This window comes from Taudactylus pleione, unplaced genomic scaffold (genome assembly GCF_031769625.1).
Source record: "Taudactylus pleione unplaced genomic scaffold, aTauple2 ptg000436l, whole genome shotgun sequence".
Classification (NCBI taxonomy): domain Eukaryota; kingdom Metazoa; phylum Chordata; class Amphibia; order Anura; family Myobatrachidae; genus Taudactylus; species Taudactylus pleione.
Window position 1 is genome coordinate 11017521 of NW_028284838.1, and position 20700 is coordinate 11038220.

Genomic DNA, 20700 nt, shown 5'->3' on the forward strand with positions numbered 1-20700 from the left:
TGGCAGTCTCTCTTCCGGTGCCTCTGCCCATCCTTCGATAGCCTTAGCCACCCAGGCCGCAGCCAAAGCCGGTCTAGTGATAGCGCCAGAAAGCGAGTAGACAGACTTGAGACAAGTTTCTAGCTCTCTATCCATTGGCATTCTTAAGGGAGGATGTAGACGGTAAAGGCAGCGTACAGCTTCTGACTAAGCGTGCCACATGTGAATCAACAGTGGAAGGGACTTCCCACTTAGTACACTCCTTAGGAGGGAGAGGGGAAAAAGACGCTAGTCTTTTTGGGACCTGGAACAGCTTGAATTCAGCCTTAACCACCTTTTGACATTTAAACATAGGGGCCGGTACATCATCCTCTATATTCAGGATTGATTTAACCGCCCTCACTAAAGAAGGGACATCCACTGTTGAATGACGGTGCTCCTCGCCCGAGAGCGACTCGGAGAGAGAACCTTGTGCATCATCTGCCTCCTCAGATGATGCATCAGAATCCGAAAGCTGGGTGGACTGAGAGGATGATACAGTCTGCCTATATGCTTTGGTGGGTAACTGTTTGTCTGCCTGTAACCTTTGCTGATAGTTCAGAATCTGGCTCAAGTGTCTGCTGACCTGAGTGGGCATAAACATCTATCCAGGGAGGTTGCATAGGGCGTACAGACATAGAAGGCTGTGGGTACCCCATGCTAGGAGGCCGCATGGGAGCTGATAAGTGGCCCACTAGCTGTGTCATAACCTGGGATAAGGAGGACACCGAAGGTGACTCCTTTACAGTGGCTGGAGAGGTGGTCCCTAACAAATAACACACAGACCATCCTGCTCTAAATCCTGAGAGGACAAGCCCGCTAAACAGAATCTGCAATGAGCCTTCACAGGGGCCTCAGGCTCCTGTTTTCCCTCAGAAGACATAGTAATAACCAGCCAGCAGCACACAATCAGTGGGTAGTAATGCAGCGTGACACCCTTCACAAATACAAGCAAATGTGAAGTAATATTGAACCCCTGGTAGTTGAGGGTTAAACAAGAGCAGAGGGGATAGATATAATTGACAGTCAGAAAGTTTTAAGACAGTATATCAACACAGCAGAGCTAGCACAAGTCACATACAATGCATATAAATATACTTATAATGGACACTAAATCAACTACTCAAGCCTCACAGGGCTTTTTTTTCCTGTTTCTATTCTTGTAGGATGTGTGCACTGTATAACCTGGTCCAAGGGAGAGATATACAGGGAGACTGGACCCAAAACTCCTGAGACCTGTAGCTTCAGAAAAGCCCTGATTAATGGCTGCTGAGCGCCTCATATAGGGAGGAGGGTAATTAGGAGGAGCAGCTCGGAGGCGGAAAATCTCTTGTAAGGGATTGCGCTCTGGGCTGGGGAAGGCCTGCCGGGGGAGAGCCTACCTCCCCAATGCTGCATCAACCGCCGGGTGCTGCTGGCCTCTACATGGTCCCTGATGCCAGCTTTTAACTGCCCTGGTAGTCAAATGGGGGAGTGGACGAACCAGGTGCCCCACTGCAGCGTCCTCCGGCAGCTCTCCACCGCCGGAGGTAAGGACTGCACAACACGCAAGCGGGGAATCACCATAACTGTACTTCTCCATCAGTCCTGGGACCCCAGTGGAGCGGCTAGCCGAGCCCTGCTGGCGCTCGCCATAATCACCAGACCACTCACCGATATTGCGGCGCTGGCAAGGTAGCAGAAACAGCCGCACAGGCGCCCATTAGGACGCCTTGCTGCTTGCTCAGGCAAATAAAATAAACTCATAAAAGTAAACCTTGGGGCTGTCTGAACAGTCCCGTCTAAAGGTGCTGCCGGCACCAAACTAAAAACTGTCTGCCTGTGGCTGGGGGCGGGGTTTTTGTGGAGGAGGACCAGTGCATCCTAGGAGCTAAAGCTTCAACTGTTTGTGCCCGGACCTCTACGACCCCCCCATGGTATCCCTATGGATCCCCTACGGACCCTGAAGAAAAAACACATACATTTGCCTCCACACAGAGCCCATTCAAATGATGCCACGAAGAGCCCATTCAGTAGCACCCCTTATTCACATTATGACACGCAGTAGTAGTGCCCCTTATACATTATGCCACACAGTAATGCCCTTTACAGATTATGCCACATAGTAGTAGTGCCCCAAATATAATTAATCCAAACAGTAGAGCCACATAGTAATGCCCCTTATAACATTGTGCCACATAGTAATGCCCCTTAAAAATTATGCCCCCCCCCCCAGCAACTCCCCTCCCTGTGTCCCTCCAGCAGCCTCTTGCTTTGCTTCCCTCTGTGTGCCATCAGCAGCCAGCAGGTGTGGATTTGGGGCTGGGACACCAGCTAATCACAGCTGGCGCACCGGCAAACATGGACAGACAGCCTCGGCGCAATTTTAATTTGGCGCCTGTTGCAAGCCAATCGGAGCTCGCAGACAAGCAGCCAATCAGGAGCTGCCACTGCAGATTGGCTGCCGGTCTGCGAGCTCTGAATGCCTCGCGCTCTCTCTCCCCATGTCTGCCTGCCAGTATGCCAGCTGTAATTAGCTGTAGGGCCGCCACCAAACCTCTGCCATCCGAGCGCCTCTCGGTGGCCCTGACTGGACCAGCTCACCATGTGTGCGTGACTGGGAGCAGGGGGAGCGGTGGGCCACAGAGCCAGCTCGGCCACTATAGCAGCTGCACCACTGTTTGCATGCATGTTTGCAAACAGTGGGATCCTTTTCAGGATCAATGGAATGGAGTTATAGGAGAGGAAACTCTAAACAAATAAAGACTGCAGGTATACCTCGGGGTCCAGTCTTCAACCCGGGCAACGCCAAGTATCCCAGGTAGTTTATCAATAGCATTTAAAAATGTGGTGGGGATTGGTCTGCCTGAACACATACCATGTTAGGGGATTAAATGTCAAAATAAAAAGAGCTCGGGTAATTTTGTGGCATGCCTGGTTATGTCATGTTGTGAGAAGTAAAGTCGCTAAGTAGCCTTGGATTGGTCAGTCTTGCCGTACAGTACATTTGTTGCGTTCGATTTTATTAAAGTACAATTTAATTCTTTCTAAATTTTATTCTGCCACACAAAGTATCTCTCTATTATGATTTGTAAGATTTTACCAAGCTCCTTTCAACTCTTCTGTTTTTCTACATTTAAACAATCAATTAAATTAATACTACAGTGAACTTTGCCTCTACATTTCTACTTCTTAAACATTTTTTATTTAGTCCCTTGCAAACGTCGGTCGTGATTACACGAGGATAAATGGATCCTGTTCTATCAATCTGGATTAACACAACCGGAGAACAGGTCGGTCAGAATTATGCTGGTGGTTTTTACCAGGGACACCATAATGTGGTAGGATGGTGTCACTAGTAAATAAGGATAGCCAGCAAGCTAGGATTGGATCGCATACATGGTCAACCACTGTGTGTAGTGTTAAGCTGGCCACACACTAGACCAGTGTTGGCTAACCTTGACACTCCAGCTGTTATGGAACTACATAACCCAGCATGCACTGCTACAGTTTTGCTATTAGGGCATGCTAAAACTGTGGCAGGGCATGCTGGGATATATAGTTCCACAACAGCTGGAGTGTCAAGGTTAGCCAACACTGCACTAGACCAACTTTCATCCAACCAGCCAACTAGTTGATTGGTTGGAATGAAAACCCGGTAAGGTATGAAAGCAAATGACAATCAGCTATTTGCCCCCAAATGCAAGAAAATGGACAAAAACTGTTTGAACAAATTGTTTAGATCAAACATTTAACAAACTTGTCTGAAAGACCATTTTCATCTGTTTTCTGGCATTTAGGAGCAAATTGCTGATCATCAGTTACTCCCATACGTTACCAGATTTTCATTCCAACCAATCAACTAGTTGGCTAGTTGGATGTAAGTTGGTCTAGTGTGTGGCCAGCTTTAGACAGTGAAACTGGGATCAGGGGAACTGCAACGGCCTCCGGCACACAACAATATCTACTGGGGGGGCAGGGAAGCCACAAACAGCATGCCAACTTCGGACAGTGTAAAGACTAGAGACGCCAAACCCAGTAAGCACGCGTCATGCATCCGGCATTTTGTGACAACTCATAATTGTGAGAAAATTTGTTATACTATTTTATATGTTTCTATGTATTACTATTTAATCCCAATAATAACAGTTCAAAGTTTTCAGATTTTTACCAATTCTCCATTTTTTTCTGGATGAATGATTTCACACATTTGCCTGTCTTCAGGTCGTAAAACTGAAGGTTGGGCACACCTGCTGTGCCATCTTTTCCAGCTGTCACAAAAGTAAACAAAGGAAGAGCATTGGTAATATAGTCAACAAAATATAAGAATAAAAAAATGGCACACGCAGAGTCAGTTATGTAATACATATCAATATTACTCAAGTCACATTTTTGCTGCAATTAGTTTATATAATAGATTCTTATTCCACACTTCCCAATGTGTGTAACCAGTGATGCGATGCCCGACATATGAGGCGGCCAGAACACATTACACGATCCGGTGCCCGACATGTTGGGCACCGGCTCCATTCACCTGCCTGGTGTCGTTCATCACATTGACAGATTGACCGGCATGTAGTGCACATCTGTCAATGCAATGAACAACCTCGCGGGATCAAGGGCCGACATAGTGGGTAAACACTTGCCGATGTAGGCGGTATGTCGGCCTGATCCGCTGGATCGGGCGACATATCGTCTAATGTGTACGCAGCTTATGAATTTATATTTTAAAAGAGGATGCAGAAAAAACAAATGTGATAACTTATTGATGTACAATATGGGTATGAATCATATGCATTGTGGTTATTAACACTACCAGCATGGAGCAGGACCATCCTTTATACATCTAATTATTATTAATATTCATTTATACTGTTCTGCATTGTGAGAGTCTATATGGGCACTTCTCTACCAGGTTCGCACAACTGGTCACCAAAATCTTATGGCCATTCTGCTTGGCAGTTCTGCTGCATTAGGTGTCATGGAGACCATTGGCAAACCGCAATCTTCAAATAATTTAACAGATTATTTATTATATTATAGTCTAGTCTTTGAATTTATGATGAGAGTGAGGGGAAATCAGGTCTGTTTTAGTACGCAACATACAGAAATAGTCTTCTCGTTTTCACTTAAAGGCACAAAACGGGTCCCATTACATGCATAGGATGAGACTCATCTCTGCCAGCTCACGGCAAAACAAAAATGTTGCCTTTGGTGGAGATGCTCAGACCCTCCTGACACCATGCCGAGAACTCCTAATATTCACATGTTATACCCCAATATCATTATTACATTTTATTTACAGGGCGCCACAAGTGGTCCGCAGCCATGGCTGAACCCTTTACATTTAAAACAAAAACATAAATCAGTTACTTTCACGGCATTATATCATCTTCTCTCCATAAGCAGAAAGAGTTTAGTGTGGTTGGTGCTGTTAAACACTGCTGTTTGGTAGCCCTGAGAAACAAAAAGAATCCTCTTGAGTTCTAACTGTGATGTCTCCATATAATTTACTAGCACTGGTAGAGCTGACATTTACTTACTTGTGTACGTCTGCCATGTTGCCAAGATTGTGTTCTTTGGCGAGAATTCAAGGCTAACAACTTTGGGTAGATCAAAGGAGTGTAGCAAGTTGCTGTCAGCACTGCTCACTATGTTTATTCTGAAAACACAAAAGGTCATTTAAAGTCAGAGATTTCCATGGATTAATAATTAAACCACACAACTATTCCCCAATGTTATCTTAATGTAGGTTTCTAAAGTGCCAAAATCTCTTGCAGAGCTGTACAAATTAAGAAATGCATACAATAACTACAAAAACACAAAATTGTAATGCTTTTCAACACACATACTAATGAGAACGCGATTCAAAAGCTGGGTACACACTAGATGATTTTTTAAACTATTTGCCAGATTTCGATGCAACGGAACGACAAATCATTGAAATCATCAAGTGTGTAGGCACTACGTCGAGCGGGGGCCGCCCCCATGGGGTCGTCAGCTGCATCATCAAGTCGGTCCTACATGCAGGATGAACCCATACAACAGGGTGCGGCAGGGTCAGCCATATAGGGCACTCGGGCACCGGATCATCTAGTGCGTACCGGCTGCCTGATATGTCGGCCCATCGATGGGGGTCGCCAGTCGCATCGCTGAGTACACACGCCGTTTAGAGTGTGCCCAGCTTATGAGTCTGGATATACTCAGAGCACCTGCAATGCAAACAAAGTGTTACAAATGGTATTCTAGCATATTTCAGTGATTTGAGGAAATTAGAAACATAGTCTTGAGGGTCAATCCAATTAGCAGTGAGCAAGCGCCGCTGTATGCCGCAATTACGGTCCCTTTAAACTCGTGGACCTTTGTTATCAGTCCCATAGGGCTGCGTGCAAAAATCTGCAAGTCCGGGGTGAGATCGGGTGGCGAGTAGTGGTGCCGTTGCAACAGCACTAGCATTCCCACTAGGCTGTTTAGCGGGGCGCTGTGCCCTGCTCGATTTCAAAAGGGCAGAATGTGCCTTGTTAAACAACATGCCGCCCCCTGCAGTGTTCAACAGGTGGAAAAAATTATATACATATGCCTCGCAAATGCAAATGGACTCTGAATCAACTGACCAAACCCCCGGGGGCTTGGTGGGATATAAAGCACTGTATACCTGACCCAAGGGAGAGGCATACAGGGAGACTGACCCATAACTTGAGAGCCAACAGCATTCAGCACCGCTGAATGAACTATGAGATTCTCAGTACACGAGGTGGTCATAAAGAACAAACCAGACGCGGGAACCTACACAGGGAGCTGCGTCTGGGTTGGGAGAGGAGCAGCCGGGGGAGAGACTATCTCCCCTAAACTGCTATTTTGACGACCGGGTACGCTGACCTCAAAGTAGTAGATGCTTACTAGTGAGTCTTCTACCCATCCCCAGCGTCAGACGATAAGGTCCCGGCCGCCTTAGTGAAGCACTCTGACGAGCCCTTCACCCGCAACAGCCTCTGATGCGTCTCCTACATCGGAAGCGAGGACTGCAGCGTTACCTTGCCATCTCCTTGGATCGGATTGTAGTCCGGACCCCAGCATCGCTACTAACTAAGCTTCACTGAGACCCGCCAAAATCCCCAGAGCCTGGCGTTTTGACATCAGCGGAGGTAGCAGGAGTCATAGTACATGCGTCTCCTTGGACTCTTCCACGCAAGCGAGGTTAGTACTATCAACCCAGTATGTATAAAATTTAGGTAAATCAACAAAATAAAAAAGCCTAGGACTGCCTAGGCAGTCCCACTGTTATGAAAGGTGCATCTGGACACTTGTCGAGCACCAAACAAAATAACCTAATGCCTGTGGCTGGGGTCGCGGTATATAGGGAGGAGGCCCTATGCATGCTGGGAACTTCAAAGCTGTAGCTGTTTGGTGCAAGGGATTACTCAAACTACATACCCCAAGGTAGTTCCTGTGGACCCTATGGACCCTGAAGAAGAAATAGGGGTTTTGTACAACTTTCATCTACTCAAGAGGTGGTGAAAACTTTTTGCGGCAAATGGTATGGAGAATTCGTACGCGTGAAAAGTCGCTGCTAATAGGATTGAGCGATAAGTGCAAATTCATGTGATGAGCAGTTTTTTGCTGAAAACTTTTTAGCTAAAAACTAGATTGTGCTGTGTGTTCCTTCTTTTTTGCACAAAAAGACTAGTAATGACATAAGTTACAATATCAATTGAACATGATCAGAACATCCCCTCTCATACAACATAAGTGGTTCCCAACCTGAACCCTCACGCTTTCCCAACAGGTGATGTTTCGAGGATTTGTCTGTGGAAGCCGATGGGATGGAATCGGTATGAAATACCGCCAGCGGTTCGATTCCCGGCAGCGCCTGGCCGACCAAAGCAGAGTTCCCGGCAGCGGAAGCCCGACAGCGCTGGAAATCCCGATCGTCGATAGGTAAGTTACTGACTAACCTAACCCCCTAACCCTCCTTAGGGGTGCCTAACCCTAACCTCCCCCCCAAGTGCCTAACCCTAACCCCCCCCCCTTCCCCGCTGCCTAAACCTAAGACCCTCGGGGGGGTGCCTAATCCTAACCCTCCCTCCCCCTAGCCTAACCCCAAGACCCCCCCGGGTGCCCTAAACCTAACCCTCCCCACACACCATTCCCAGCCCCGCCACCGGCAGCTTGGGGCGCCCGGCTTCCCTTCGATCGGGATGCCGGGCGCCGGTCTCCCGGCGTCGGGGAAAATAATAACATACCTTTGTTAACTCTTTTTCTTCGAGGTCCATGGGTTCCACAGCCATTACGTTGGGGTATGAATCCCGGTCACCAAACAGTTAACACAAACGAGCTCTCTGCTCCCAGGATGCACTGGGGTTCCTACTCATATACCCCACCCCCTGCCTCAGGTAGCAAGTTCGTTACCAAGCTCAAGCAGGCGGAGACAAACAAAGGGTAAGAAAGAAGAAACCAATACTCATGAATCCAGACTCTCAAGAGAAGACAACTAAGGAAACCTCCCCCAGAACTACAGGTGCGTCTGGGTGGGTGTCCTGTGGTCCCCATGAACCTCGAAGAAAAAGAGTTAACAAAGGTATGTTATACCATAACGCTTATTTTCTTCTTCGAGGTCCACAGCCATTACGCTGGGGATATCCCAAAGCACTAAACCTACGGGCGGGGACGCTCCTGACTCTCGGAAGAGAGGAGAACCCTATGCCCGAAGGAGGCATCCTGAGAGGCAAATTGTCAAAGGCATAAAAATTGACAAAGGTGTTTTTTATCACCTTTCTATTTGTTTGTCTATTATTTATGTCATTTTAACCCCTTACCATTAACACTTATTGATTTATCTTTACACAACTATACTTTACACTTCACTTTCACCCTTTTTTCCATTATTCGTGTGATGCCCTGGGGATGGTCCTTGGCTGGATTCTTTTGGGGTTCCCTGCGTCTCAGACGTGAACCCCATAATGTTAGGGACGCTGGTATAGAGGAGCCTTGACCTTTGGCCCAGCGCTTATTCATATATTTGCAAATGTATGTAAACCAATACCTCTGAATTTCTATTATCATGTAGGATTCAAGTATTTTTGTTTTTGCTGCAGTGTGCTGGAGGGAAAATCCACTTTTTTTTTTCTGTAGCTCAGTGTAAACCCCACCCTTTACGAGCACCTGTGCAATGTCATTAAGTTGATGTGAGCGACCACCATACTTTTTGTTTGTAGTCTGTGTGTATACCCGAGAAATCGTCATATGAATCCATCTGACCAGCGTCCGCTTATCGGCTGGCCAGCCTTATGACTGTCATACAGTACAAAAAGGAAACCTACTTCCTCATGCTGTTGGCAAGATCCACATAATTATGAAGCGCACGGCCAACATCCAAGGAAGCCTCACCTACCGAGAGGCTTGTAGTCTGAAAGCTTGGACCACAAACTCTTGATTCATATAGAACCAGAATACCACTCTTGGAAGGTATTCCGCCCTACTATGAAGTACCGCTGTCTCCCGATGACTTATTAAAACTGGGAAGCGGGAAGAAAGTGCTGCTAGATCAGAGACCCTCCAGTCTGACGAAAAGAACATACTCGAGAAAACCTAACCCCCTAGGGCCACATTTTCTCAGAAACTCCATACTATGTTCCCTACATCCCTTGGTATCTCAGGTGGTCTCCCATCCCAGTACTAACTGGGCTCAATGCTGCCTAGCTATTAAGATCAGACAATCTTGGGCATGTCCAGTATGCTCTGGCTGTAGTCAGATTTGGGAGGCTTTCACAACTTTCTGGCATTAGAACACTGGAGCCTCTCCTTATACCGGCTCCACAAGCATAGCTTTGACCCCTCTGATCAGGGAGGAGACGTACTGTTGGAAGACGGTCTTCCTCTCTTGAGAGTAACTCTTGGGAGGAGACCCATGTGTCCCCCTAAGGAGACCCGTGTGTCCCCTTAAACACCAGAAGATGTACCAGAATCTGAGGGCTGGACGGAACATGAGACCGACCGCCTTCTGATTCTTTCGCCTGTACTAGCCTAGCTGCTTGCCATAATTGCTGGAAAGCTGCTAAGGACGAAGTCACCTTTTGACCCGAGTGAGCACACATGTCCCTCCAGGACAGATGCCTAGGAAGCCTAAACATGGTAGGTTGCAGCTGCTGAAGATACCTTAATATCATGGTTGGTGCAGGAGTTGCCAACCTGTCCACAACCTGCGCTATGATCTGGTAGATTTGACTACTGTGGTGACTCTTTAGAACAGTGACCACCACAACCCATTTATATTAAGTCCAGTGAGGACACCCCCATCGCCCCTCTCTGTGGCCTGGCCCGCGTGAGGGGCAGACGCCATCTGGTCTTTGGCTGCAAAACCTAGCAGCCTGTAGAAATTGTTGAACGGCTACTAAAGATGATGCACTGCCTCAACCACTGCCTACAGCACCTGGTATTCCCAGGTGGTCTCCCAACAAAGTACTAACCAGGACCAACACGGCATAGCTTCCAAAATCAGATGAGATTGGGCATGTCCAGTGGTATGGCTGTAGGTCAAATGTCCATTCATGATGGAAATAGAGGGCATAACCATAGGGGGCTGCTGCTACAGGCCACACATGACACCAGCTCAGGGGGATCCAGCCATCTGTCCTACCTTTTCATTGGATATACAAGGTTTATCCATGTCTAGTATTAATGTGACCAACATTTTACATCCAACGTACCCACGTATCTTTGTAGCAGGTTACACAAGAAGAAACAGCAGTGATAGACTTATGCTGACAATGCAGCAGATTTCATAAGTCACATGTAATGCACATGGATACATAAATAAATATATATATATATATATATATAGACACAAATACATACATACATACACACACACACATATCCACTGTTCGTACACACTAAGCTCTCTGGCCAACTACCAAAACACCAGGTAGGACCTAGAGCTCTGTATGACCTGATCACCGCAGTGGAGGCATATATACATACATGCAACAAATTTTTTGTCAACTACTAACAGCCGACAAGGCTAAGTAGGACATCAAGCTCTGTATAACCTGGCCATCCACAGAGAGGCACCCAGGATCCTGAGAACATTTGCAAGTAACCCACAACAAGCGTTGGTTTACAGAAACATACATGTGAAGCACTCTCTAACCGCAGTTTAGGGGTTTAAAGAAAGTAAAACTTTGAACAGTAGCACATCCATGCCTAACTGACCAGTTTTGCAAGATCTACCTGTAGATTCGCATCAATCGGTACTGAATCCAAGCAACAAAAGTTGGTAAGATTCCAATGTTATGCACTTTCCAGGGAACAAGGCATACTCAGGGACAGCCAACTCTCCCCCCCCCCCCCCCCAATCAGTACTCAACTCAGCTGAGTCTTCCTAATTAGGAGAGAGGGGGGGATGGGCAACCCAGCCCTACCAGTATATGTGAATTACAATTTAGCCCATGTAGCCTACACCTGGGGCCAATGTAATGTGCTCAACTTCACACATAGTCTTTCAGAAACAAAGGCAGCATAACTCAGCAAACTTAACGCATTTTCCATAGGCTCTTAATCAAAAAGCACACCAGCTTAGTAGGATATTTGAGCCTGTTCAACCTGGCCACCAAGCAAGGTATTTTGGTCCATAATCTGGGAAAAGGAAACCCAAGGGAGTTCCTCTCCAGAAGCTGGGAGGATTGTCTACTTAACACAGTAACCACATAATTCAGATTGTATGAACTCCTGTGGGGAAACCCCCCCCCAGCATAGGGACCTTAGCCACCTGTCCTTCAGACTCAGACATAATAATGACAAGTTCTGAGTACACACGTGATTTTGTTTCACCCTAACTACCCACACACCCGTAGGAAAGGATTAAGGGAAAAGACAGTGATAGTTTACAGGAGTCTCAGTTCTTTTTACATAAGAAACAATATCCATAAAACAACAATCACATGTCATGCATAAACACTCTGCGAGTCATATGCATATAAGGTCTCACTACCACAATCAGCCTATGCTTAGGTAGGATAGAGCCCTGTAAACACCTGAACCAGCAGTAGGAAAGGTATACAGGGAGACTGCCCAGCGTCCTGAAGGAGCAGCATTCAGAGAGCAACTGACATACACTCTGGCTGCCCTATGGAGGCTGGGAGTGGCAACCCACCATCACTGCGCCAGAGGACTGAACTAGCGTGTGGATTGGGGGAGGGGCCGGCGGGGAAGCGCACCTCCCCTATGCTGCTTGGACCCTTTAACCCGGCGGTCTAGTGTAGGAAACAAGCTGTATGCCTCCAGACTGCAGCTTAACCCATAGGAAGGGTTTAAGGGAAAAGACAGTGATATTTTACAGGAGTCTCAGTTCTTTTTACATAAGAAACAGTAACCATAAAAACAACAATAACATGTCATGCATAAACACTCCTACCTCACTCGTACCTCCCCTATGCTGCTTGGACCTGCCCGGTAAACTGACCTGGCCGCCGCCACAAGCCCCGGCTGGTCAGGAACATCATATAGCGGCGGTCTAGGCTAGGAGACAAGCCGTATGCCTCCTGACTGCAGCACGCCTCCGGCCAGTCTCACCGCCGGGGGCCGGACCGCCACGTGGTCCCGGCGTCAGCGGCCGCCGCAACCACCTGCTTACCTGCTGCCATCCTCTTGATCCGGTTGCGGTCCAGGGCCTGAGAGCCCCTGCCGAATCCCCTGCCATGGACCTGCCAAGGCTAGCAGTGTGGCGCCGGAGGAGGTAGTTACAGCGCGTGGCCGGTGCGCCTCCAATCAGGCGCGAGGCTGCTTCCAGGACAGCTCAGACCACCAACTGAGATAGAGAGTAAAACTCTTTTTTTTTTTTAACTCGTCTGCAGTCCCACTGTCTCTGTGGTGAACACACCAAACAGGAAGAACTGGCTACCTGAGGCAGGGGGTGGGGTATATGAGGAGGAACCCCAGTGCATCCTGGGAGCAGAGAGCTCGTTTGTGTTAACTGTTTGGTGACCGGGATTCATACCCCAACGTAATGGCTGTGGACCCCATGAACCCCAAAGAAGAAATGTCAGGCGCCTACATCTAGACGCCCGGCATTTCACCCTCGCCGGGATATGACAGTCGGGAAGCTGGCTGCTGGTATTAAGGCAGCCGGCTTCCCGATTGTATAACGATGGGATAATTACTGACCCAGTAAAATAGATGAACTCACCTGTGCATGACTACAGACATCCACAAAACATGACCTGTTGGGACTACTTGAGGACTGGAGTTGAGAATCTCTGCCCTACAGCAATATTTACATATAAAAAATGCAAGCTATATATCCTGGTTACACTTCTCAGCAGGTACTGCAGAAAGATACTACAAGAATCCCATCAATGTCACATCAAAATGTAAATGTATGAAAATAGACCCAGAATTGAAATAAGACTTACACTTCTCCATTGCTCCATGCAAACAGCTTCCCATCCTTGCTAAAAGTGGATATTCTGCAATTTTTGCTACATTCCCTGGGAAAATGAAAGAAAAATTAAAATTTCACATATGTATTTTAAAATAAACAATGTAGTTTAAATAATAACATTCCTGAGAATTGTGTACTTAGGGCTTTTCCCAAAATGTTGCCACATCGTTCTTTCTTGGATTCAGCACAACGATGCCCTAGTCAGTGCACAAAGTGAGGTCCATAAAATAATGAAATGCAGAGACTGGTGGGTAATCCTAGACTGGCGTACACAGAGCACTTACTTTAACCACATCAAACCCATTTGGAATGAAATGGAACGCTGGTTACGATCCACGGCACTCAACATGATTGCCGGCCTCCCTAGTGCTCTTGTGGCTGAAAGAATGGGAACGCCTGCAGTCGTGTTCCAAAATCTAATGGAAAGCTTTCACAGAAAAGTGCAGGCCAAAGGTTCCCAAACTTTGTCCTCAAGGCACCCCAACAGTCCAGATTTTAAGTATATCCATACTTGACCACAGGTGACTTAATTAGCACCTCAGTAAATATGATTTAGCCTCCTGTGCTCAATCATGGATCTTTCTAAAACCTGACTGTTGGGGTGCCTTGAGGACCACTTTTGGGAACCTCTTGTGTAGGTTGTTATAGCAGCAAAAGTTGACACCAACTCCATATTAAGGCTCATGGTTTTGGAATAAGATGCTCAACAAGCACATATGGGGTGTGATGTTCATAGTGTCCACATATTTTTTCCATGTACAACTATGAAACACTATGGGGAAAAAAAAAAAAAAAAAACTTAAGGATGGCAAACTATGTGCTATAGGCATTATGGTCCTATAGATGTGCCCTCATACATCTAGCCTTAATACGCCACTCAACGCGAGATGCATGATGCGAGTGAGCAGTCAGTGAAACTCTGCTAGTACGGTCGTCTTTTGCCAAAAGTGAGTCTAAGTCGCAATGTGGTGAGACTAGGAAGCACCAGGAGACTGCACTAATTTTATATGCGACACTTGTATATCTGTGTGCGACTGAGTCTGTATACGAAGCACAATGAAACTTGGTTTGGAAAAAACACTGCAGTCACTGCATCGTAGCACTTCGTATATAGATTTAGAGCAGGGGTGGCCAGTACTGGTGCTCCCTCCCAGTGTAGAACAGGCCCCACTCCCATGTGCAGTACTTACCTCTCTTCAAGCTGGGCACCGCTCCACACTGTCAGCGCTCCTGCTTTCATTCCAGTAGACGCTGCTGACTGAATCCAGTAGTGCGCAGGCTACCCATGATACAGGTGACGTCACCCACGCACTGTAATCAGGGGCTTCTTTAGTCTCAGATCGCTTCAGAGATCAGCGTCCCCAGTTGCTGGAGCAAGTTGAATGCGATCTACCGGCTGGAGCTCCGCAAGCTACTGGTAGATCGCTATAGACGTCTTGGCCAGCCCTGACTTAGAGACTCAGTTGCACACAGATATACAAGTGCTGCATATCAAATTAATCATCATAGTCTTCTGGTGCGTCCTAGTCGCATCGCATTGCGACTAAGACACATTTTCAGCAAAAAAGACGCCCGGGAACTGATTTGCCAAGATGGGCTGTTTTGCGCAACTTCAGCAATGATGTATGAGGACACATCTGTAGCTGATTTTTCCTGTTGAAATAAGGTCTTGTAAAATATTGAAACAATGCTAAATTTATTGGCACATATGTCTGGGAAATAGTTTAAAATGCATATGACATGGGAGTTCATGATTTTGTTTTTACATGGGATGCAACTACAGTATATATATAAGTCGTGATTGCAAAATACGCGCTATATAGTGTGTTTTTATTAGCTACAGGAACCTGGGGACCCGTTTTTTTAAACAAAGAGGGTCCTGCAGGACGCGCTATGTGAGCCGCAGCAGACGATCCCTTCCCAGCGGTGTATCCCCAACCAATCGCCTCCAACAGTTTATCCCCTAACCAATCGCCGCCGGCAGCTTATCCCCTAACCAATCGCCGCCGGCAGCTTATCCCCTAACCAATCGCCGCCGGCAGCTTATCCCCTAACCAATTACCGCTGGTAGCTTATCCCCAATCAATTGCTGAGTTAAGGTTATTAAGGTTACATGTCTCTTAAGATGTCTGCACTCAAAATACAAATGTTGAAATGAAAATATGGAACAAATTGCAGTTAAAACTAGGGCAATGAACAGGTTTAAAATAAATAAAACAACTAAATTAAGGCTCAGTACTAAAGATCTAAATGTTGTGAATAAAAACAAAACATCAAAAATTTTAAAATGAAGCACATTTAGCAACTTAAATACGTTAGCTATTAATACGATAATATACCTTTGAAATGAATCAAACTTTGCAAACTTTGGAGGCCCCTGGATCAACTGGATTCCATCAGATCCTCTGACTAGAAATGAAAAAGGAATGGCACTTCTGTTAAGCAGAATTGAACACATGAATCTGAATCATTTACCTCATAAAAAAATATGGCTGTATAGGATGATCGCCCTTTTTTCTTCCACTAATCTAGGCACTGCCTTTACTCACATCCATTATGAATTTTCTGCAAGTGCTAAAGCACAAGTTGCGATATAAATAGAATCTAATTATATATTGCAGCTAAAACTCTAAATTAGTCAAAAGAAGGGGTCAAGGAGCTGTACAGCTCACACCAGCCCAAACCATGGTAACAATCAGTAAACACTATCCATTCTGGTGTGGAATATTTTGTCGACATTGATGAAGTCGATATGAGAATGTCAACATAGTTGTAATATCGCCATGTTCGGCATGTCTACATTGACCACGTCAACATTCATCATGACGACACTGATGAAATGTCAACATGATTAGAATGTTAACAAAACGTCCCTGGTGGTCTAGCGGAGACTTACCTGCTAATGCGGGTCCAGCGACGTCTTCCAAGTCCAGCAGTCAGCTGATGAGGACTTCTAGAGAATAAAGCGGCGCTTCCGGCGGTGAGTATAGCTAACCATAACAACTAACCCTCAACTGCCGTTCATTTCACACGTTCAATGTCGACATAGTTAAATTTGACATTTTGACTACAACCCTATACATGCCCCTAATACAAAACAGACAATCTCAAAAACCACCTGCGCCCTAGGACTGCAGCTCAGTCCACACTCAGGAGCACCACTCCTTCAGATATAACAGATAAAGACAATGTGTGTGGTTCAAAGAGCGGTGTCCCTCTCAAATCGCGTCCTCTCTTATCCATTCCTAGATGATATATTGATCTCAAATACAGTGGAAAAACAACATATTTATATGCTGATTAAATTATGCTTTTTTGATGATAAGCAATGAGCCACGGAATCACTCACCACAAATAGATAAAAATGCTTTCACATAAAGGTATCTTTGTATCTTCTGCTCCTAGTCACAAAGACAATAAATACTTTTCAGACACCCTGAGGAAGGACTTGAAAGTCAGAAACGCGTTGGTGGAGCTTCTAGGAGGATATTCCCAGTTTGAATGGAAACTACCCATACATTAAAGCATCATTTAATCAGCATATAAATATGTTGTTTTTCCACTCTATTTGAGATCAATATATCGCCTAGGAAAGGATAAGAGAGGATACGATTTGAGAGGGACAGCGCTCTTTGGACCACCCACATTGTCTTTTACCTATACATGCCCCTGCCTCCTTTTTAGTAGCTTAATAGTTTTGAAAAACTTTGGGCTCAATCCTATTAGGTGCGAGTTTAAGAATGCAAGTTTGTTTCATGGAACACGCATACACCAGAGAGCGGGATCCAATTAAAAATGGCAATTCCCGGTAGTAGCGCCGAGGGTGTGCGACTTTTCTATTAAAAAAAATTATATGGGTGTTGCTATTGCTGATTAAGTAGTTATTCCATGTCCAGCTTTCATTCAGAAAATATGACAAACAGAGACATAACTAGGGTTTTGGCACCCAGGGCAAGTTGAAAAAATCCGCCCCCCCCAATAAAAAAAATAAAGAAACTATAGAAGCATTATATAAATCTTATATAGATAGATAAACTGGTTAATTGCTATAAAACCATGATCCACATCAAATACATTGAAAAATACAGATTCATGTTACATATGTACTGTAATATAATGCCTCCAATTCACATTTTGCCACACAGTGCCCAAAATTCACATTTCACCACACAAAAATGCCCCTAATGCACCCTATGCCCCACAGTAGCAGTGCTCCTTATATACAAAATGCCCCACAGTAGCTGTGCACCTAATTCACATTAGACCCCACAGTGGCAGTGGCTCCTTATATACAATATGCCCCACAGTAGCAGTGCTCCTTATATAAAATATGCCTGAGATAGCCCTTCTGCTCCACGGGAGGTTTCTGTCCTCCCTGAGCTTGCCTTAGGAATCCTGCGTTAAGGTTTGGTAAGTGTACCGCCCCAATCAAACTCCCCACCTGCCACTGTCCCTGGAGCGGGTCGCAGTGCTCCTTATATACAACTAAAGTACCCGGCATTGCCCAGGTTTAAATCCTAAAGTTATTAAGTTAGGCATCCCAGACCAATTGCCATCCCTCTGTGAAGTTTTCATCCAAATCCATCCAGTGGAAGGTCCAGAACAGCCCCCGGGTCAAAGTTCTGCCCAGCGTACACCAACGGGAGGTCCCACCGGGACCTCAACCCTCTAGTACAGAGTTTTTCAACTGCTGTGAGGTTGTCAAGTGTGCCGCAGAGTGACAGCGCCTTCACTTCAACCGTGGGGCCCAGGCAGCGCTGGGCTCTTTTAGGAAGCTCAGGCACAGGGCTGTGACCTATGGAGACGAGGCGGCGTGACATCATAGGTCACGCACACTGTGTCATCGTCCTGTCAGCCTGCACACCCACCAGCCAGCCCGCATGCTTTAATCCGCCACACATATGAGTTATGCTACGTACACACCTAAAGTTTTATCGGTCTGGTGGGATGGAAAATCTGGTAATGTATTGGAGCAAATAACAGAAATTTGCTCCCAAACACTGTAATGGACAAAATTTTCCTTACCACCAGACAAATAAATCTTTAGGCCCGTATTCAATTTGAGCCGAGCCGTGATACTTTTTCGGCTCCCGGACTTTTCGCGTACTTTGCTGGCGGAAAATTATCGTGCGCGTGCCAGCGTATCGCCGTATTCAATTTGAAGGTAGGCGAAAATAGGAGCCGGCAAAACTTAAACAAGCGGAAAGTCATGTCAGATTTGGGGAAATCAGCCTGACACCCCCCAAAATATGCTCTTATATGGGGGTTAGCTATGGTACCCCCCGATTTGGCTTGCTGAAGGTATTTTTAAACAGGCTCAATAGCTGCTAAGTAGCGTTTTTGTATAAGTGGTGAAGAATAGTATTCTGGAGGTTTTTTGCTGAAAATAACTTATCCAAGCAAATTTGGGGTACTAGAAAATGGGGGTCAGCATATTTAAAGATTGCTAAAGTTAAGTTGAAAAAATCGTGAAAAATTCACCTTCCGCAAGCACCTGCAATGATAAAAATACCTGGCGCATACCCCCCCCCCCCCCCCCCCCCCCCCGAGTCAAGTTCGCTAGTTTTTTCTTTTTCACCCCCAAAATCAGTGATTTTTTGGGGTGTCCATAAGTTTTTTTAAAAAAACATTTTTTACACAGTTTACCTTTGGGGGACTGTCTGAAGGCTGCACGGGGGTCCCGCAATGTTGCACCCCAAAACCCCAATTCTGCACTTTTTTCCGCCTGGTATTCATAGGCGAAACTTTTTCGCCTATTACATTGCATTGACTTTCCGTCTAGGCGGAAAGTCTTTCAAATTGAACACGGAGTAAGATCAAAACAGGCGAAAATGACATCAACGGTGAAAAGTTTTCACCAAAAACATGCAAAAATGGCTTTTCGCTTCAAATTGAATATGGGCCATAGCCGGTACACACTATACAATATGTTGGCAACATCGTCTAGTGTACACTCAATGTTGGTGACGATGCACACTCCCGCGCATTGTCAGCGACATCGCCCGTCGGACCTGCATGCAGGATCGATGGGCGACATCAGCGAGGGCCATGCTGCTGAATGCATGTATGCAGCATGGCCCCTGACATCGGCAAGTGTGTATGCACTTGTCAATGCCAGGACCCCTTCCGCGTCCCGTCGCACGACAGGGCGGCTGGGTGCAAACCGTTAAATGTGTACCCAGATTTACTCAGGTTCTGTGGCTGGCTAAATTGAAGTCTGGATTTCACCTGTTTTACATCAGCAATTGATTGCAGCAATCGTGCAATTTGCAATCGATTGTGTATAAAAATCTATCCCTTTTTCAATAGATTGCAGAGATGCCACAATCGATTGAAAAAGGGAAAGATTTTTATACACAATCGATTGCAAATTGCATGATTGCTGCAATCAATTGCTGATGTATGGGGGCCTTAAGGCATAGGCGTCCTGGATTAAAAGAATATTATGGCAAGCCTACAAATGGGGATAGTAGAGAGTGAGACACAGCGCTGGCAGAGTGGGATCTGAATTATACACCTGGCATTGCTTTCTGCAGTGAGCAACTGATCTGACTGCTGAGCATGTAGGGACAGGGTGCAGATCAATTACATTAATGCCACGTACAAGTATAACGCTGTACACCTTAGTACACCTTGCTACACTGGGCACCAGCGTGTCATACTCGCCACCTACACTTCCCTGCGATAAAGTAGGCAGCAATAACCTTGTACCGTAACTGCCCGCTAATCACACACAGCCTTAGACAACACACATAACAGCACAGCTTCCCGTGCACCCTGACACCGGGCCAGCCGTACAGGGAACCGGCATTCCCTTAGAACACACAGACCTGCCAAAAGCAGCATGGGAGGCGCCATCTTGAGCAGGAAAGACAATGATGACGTAGTGAGAGCGTAGGCGGAGCTAATGTGTGATACACGTAGCGCTGTGTGGCGTGGACGCATCACCTACTGCAGGCGGCACGCAGACACATCCGCTACTGATGTCACTGTCAGAGGCAGGTATCCTTCCGCCGTGGGAGACTGGCTGACTGACCGCCAGCAGTGGCAACATATATTAGTTACACGTGTAATAGCTGCTGTGCGCGTGCCTGTCTGTCTGTCTGTCTGTCTTGTCTGTCAGGGCGGCCTACATGCTGCGCTGTATCTGTACTATATCAGTCAGCAGCAGGGAGACGCTGTGTATGGCAGTGTAATAAATGCTATATCACGAGAGGATGACAATTTAGCATTACTGCTCACAGTGACAGTCACATCTCAGCTGA

The 20700-nt window shown here is 46.2% G+C and overlaps 1 protein-coding gene and 1 pseudogene across 1 annotated transcript in view; both read right to left on the reverse strand.

Annotated features, from left to right (window-relative positions):
- Positions 1–20413, reverse strand: part of EIF2A (eukaryotic translation initiation factor 2A) — a 76634-nt gene extending 56221 nt beyond the window's left edge. Inside the window, exons 1-5 of the mRNA XM_088447710.1 lie at positions 20266–20413; positions 15775–15844; positions 13407–13481; positions 5541–5659; positions 4169–4268 (exon numbers count right to left, since the gene is read on the reverse strand). Of these exons, the coding sequence (XP_088303836.1) occupies positions 4169–4268; positions 5541–5659; positions 13407–13481; positions 15775–15844; positions 20266–20380 (479 nt within the window). The 5' untranslated portion in view covers positions 20381–20413. The remainder of the gene's footprint in view (positions 1–4168; positions 4269–5540; positions 5660–13406; positions 13482–15774; positions 15845–20265) is intronic.
- Positions 10415–10531, reverse strand: LOC148505860 (5S ribosomal RNA; annotated as a pseudogene).
- Positions 20414–20700: the final 287 nt, after the last annotated feature.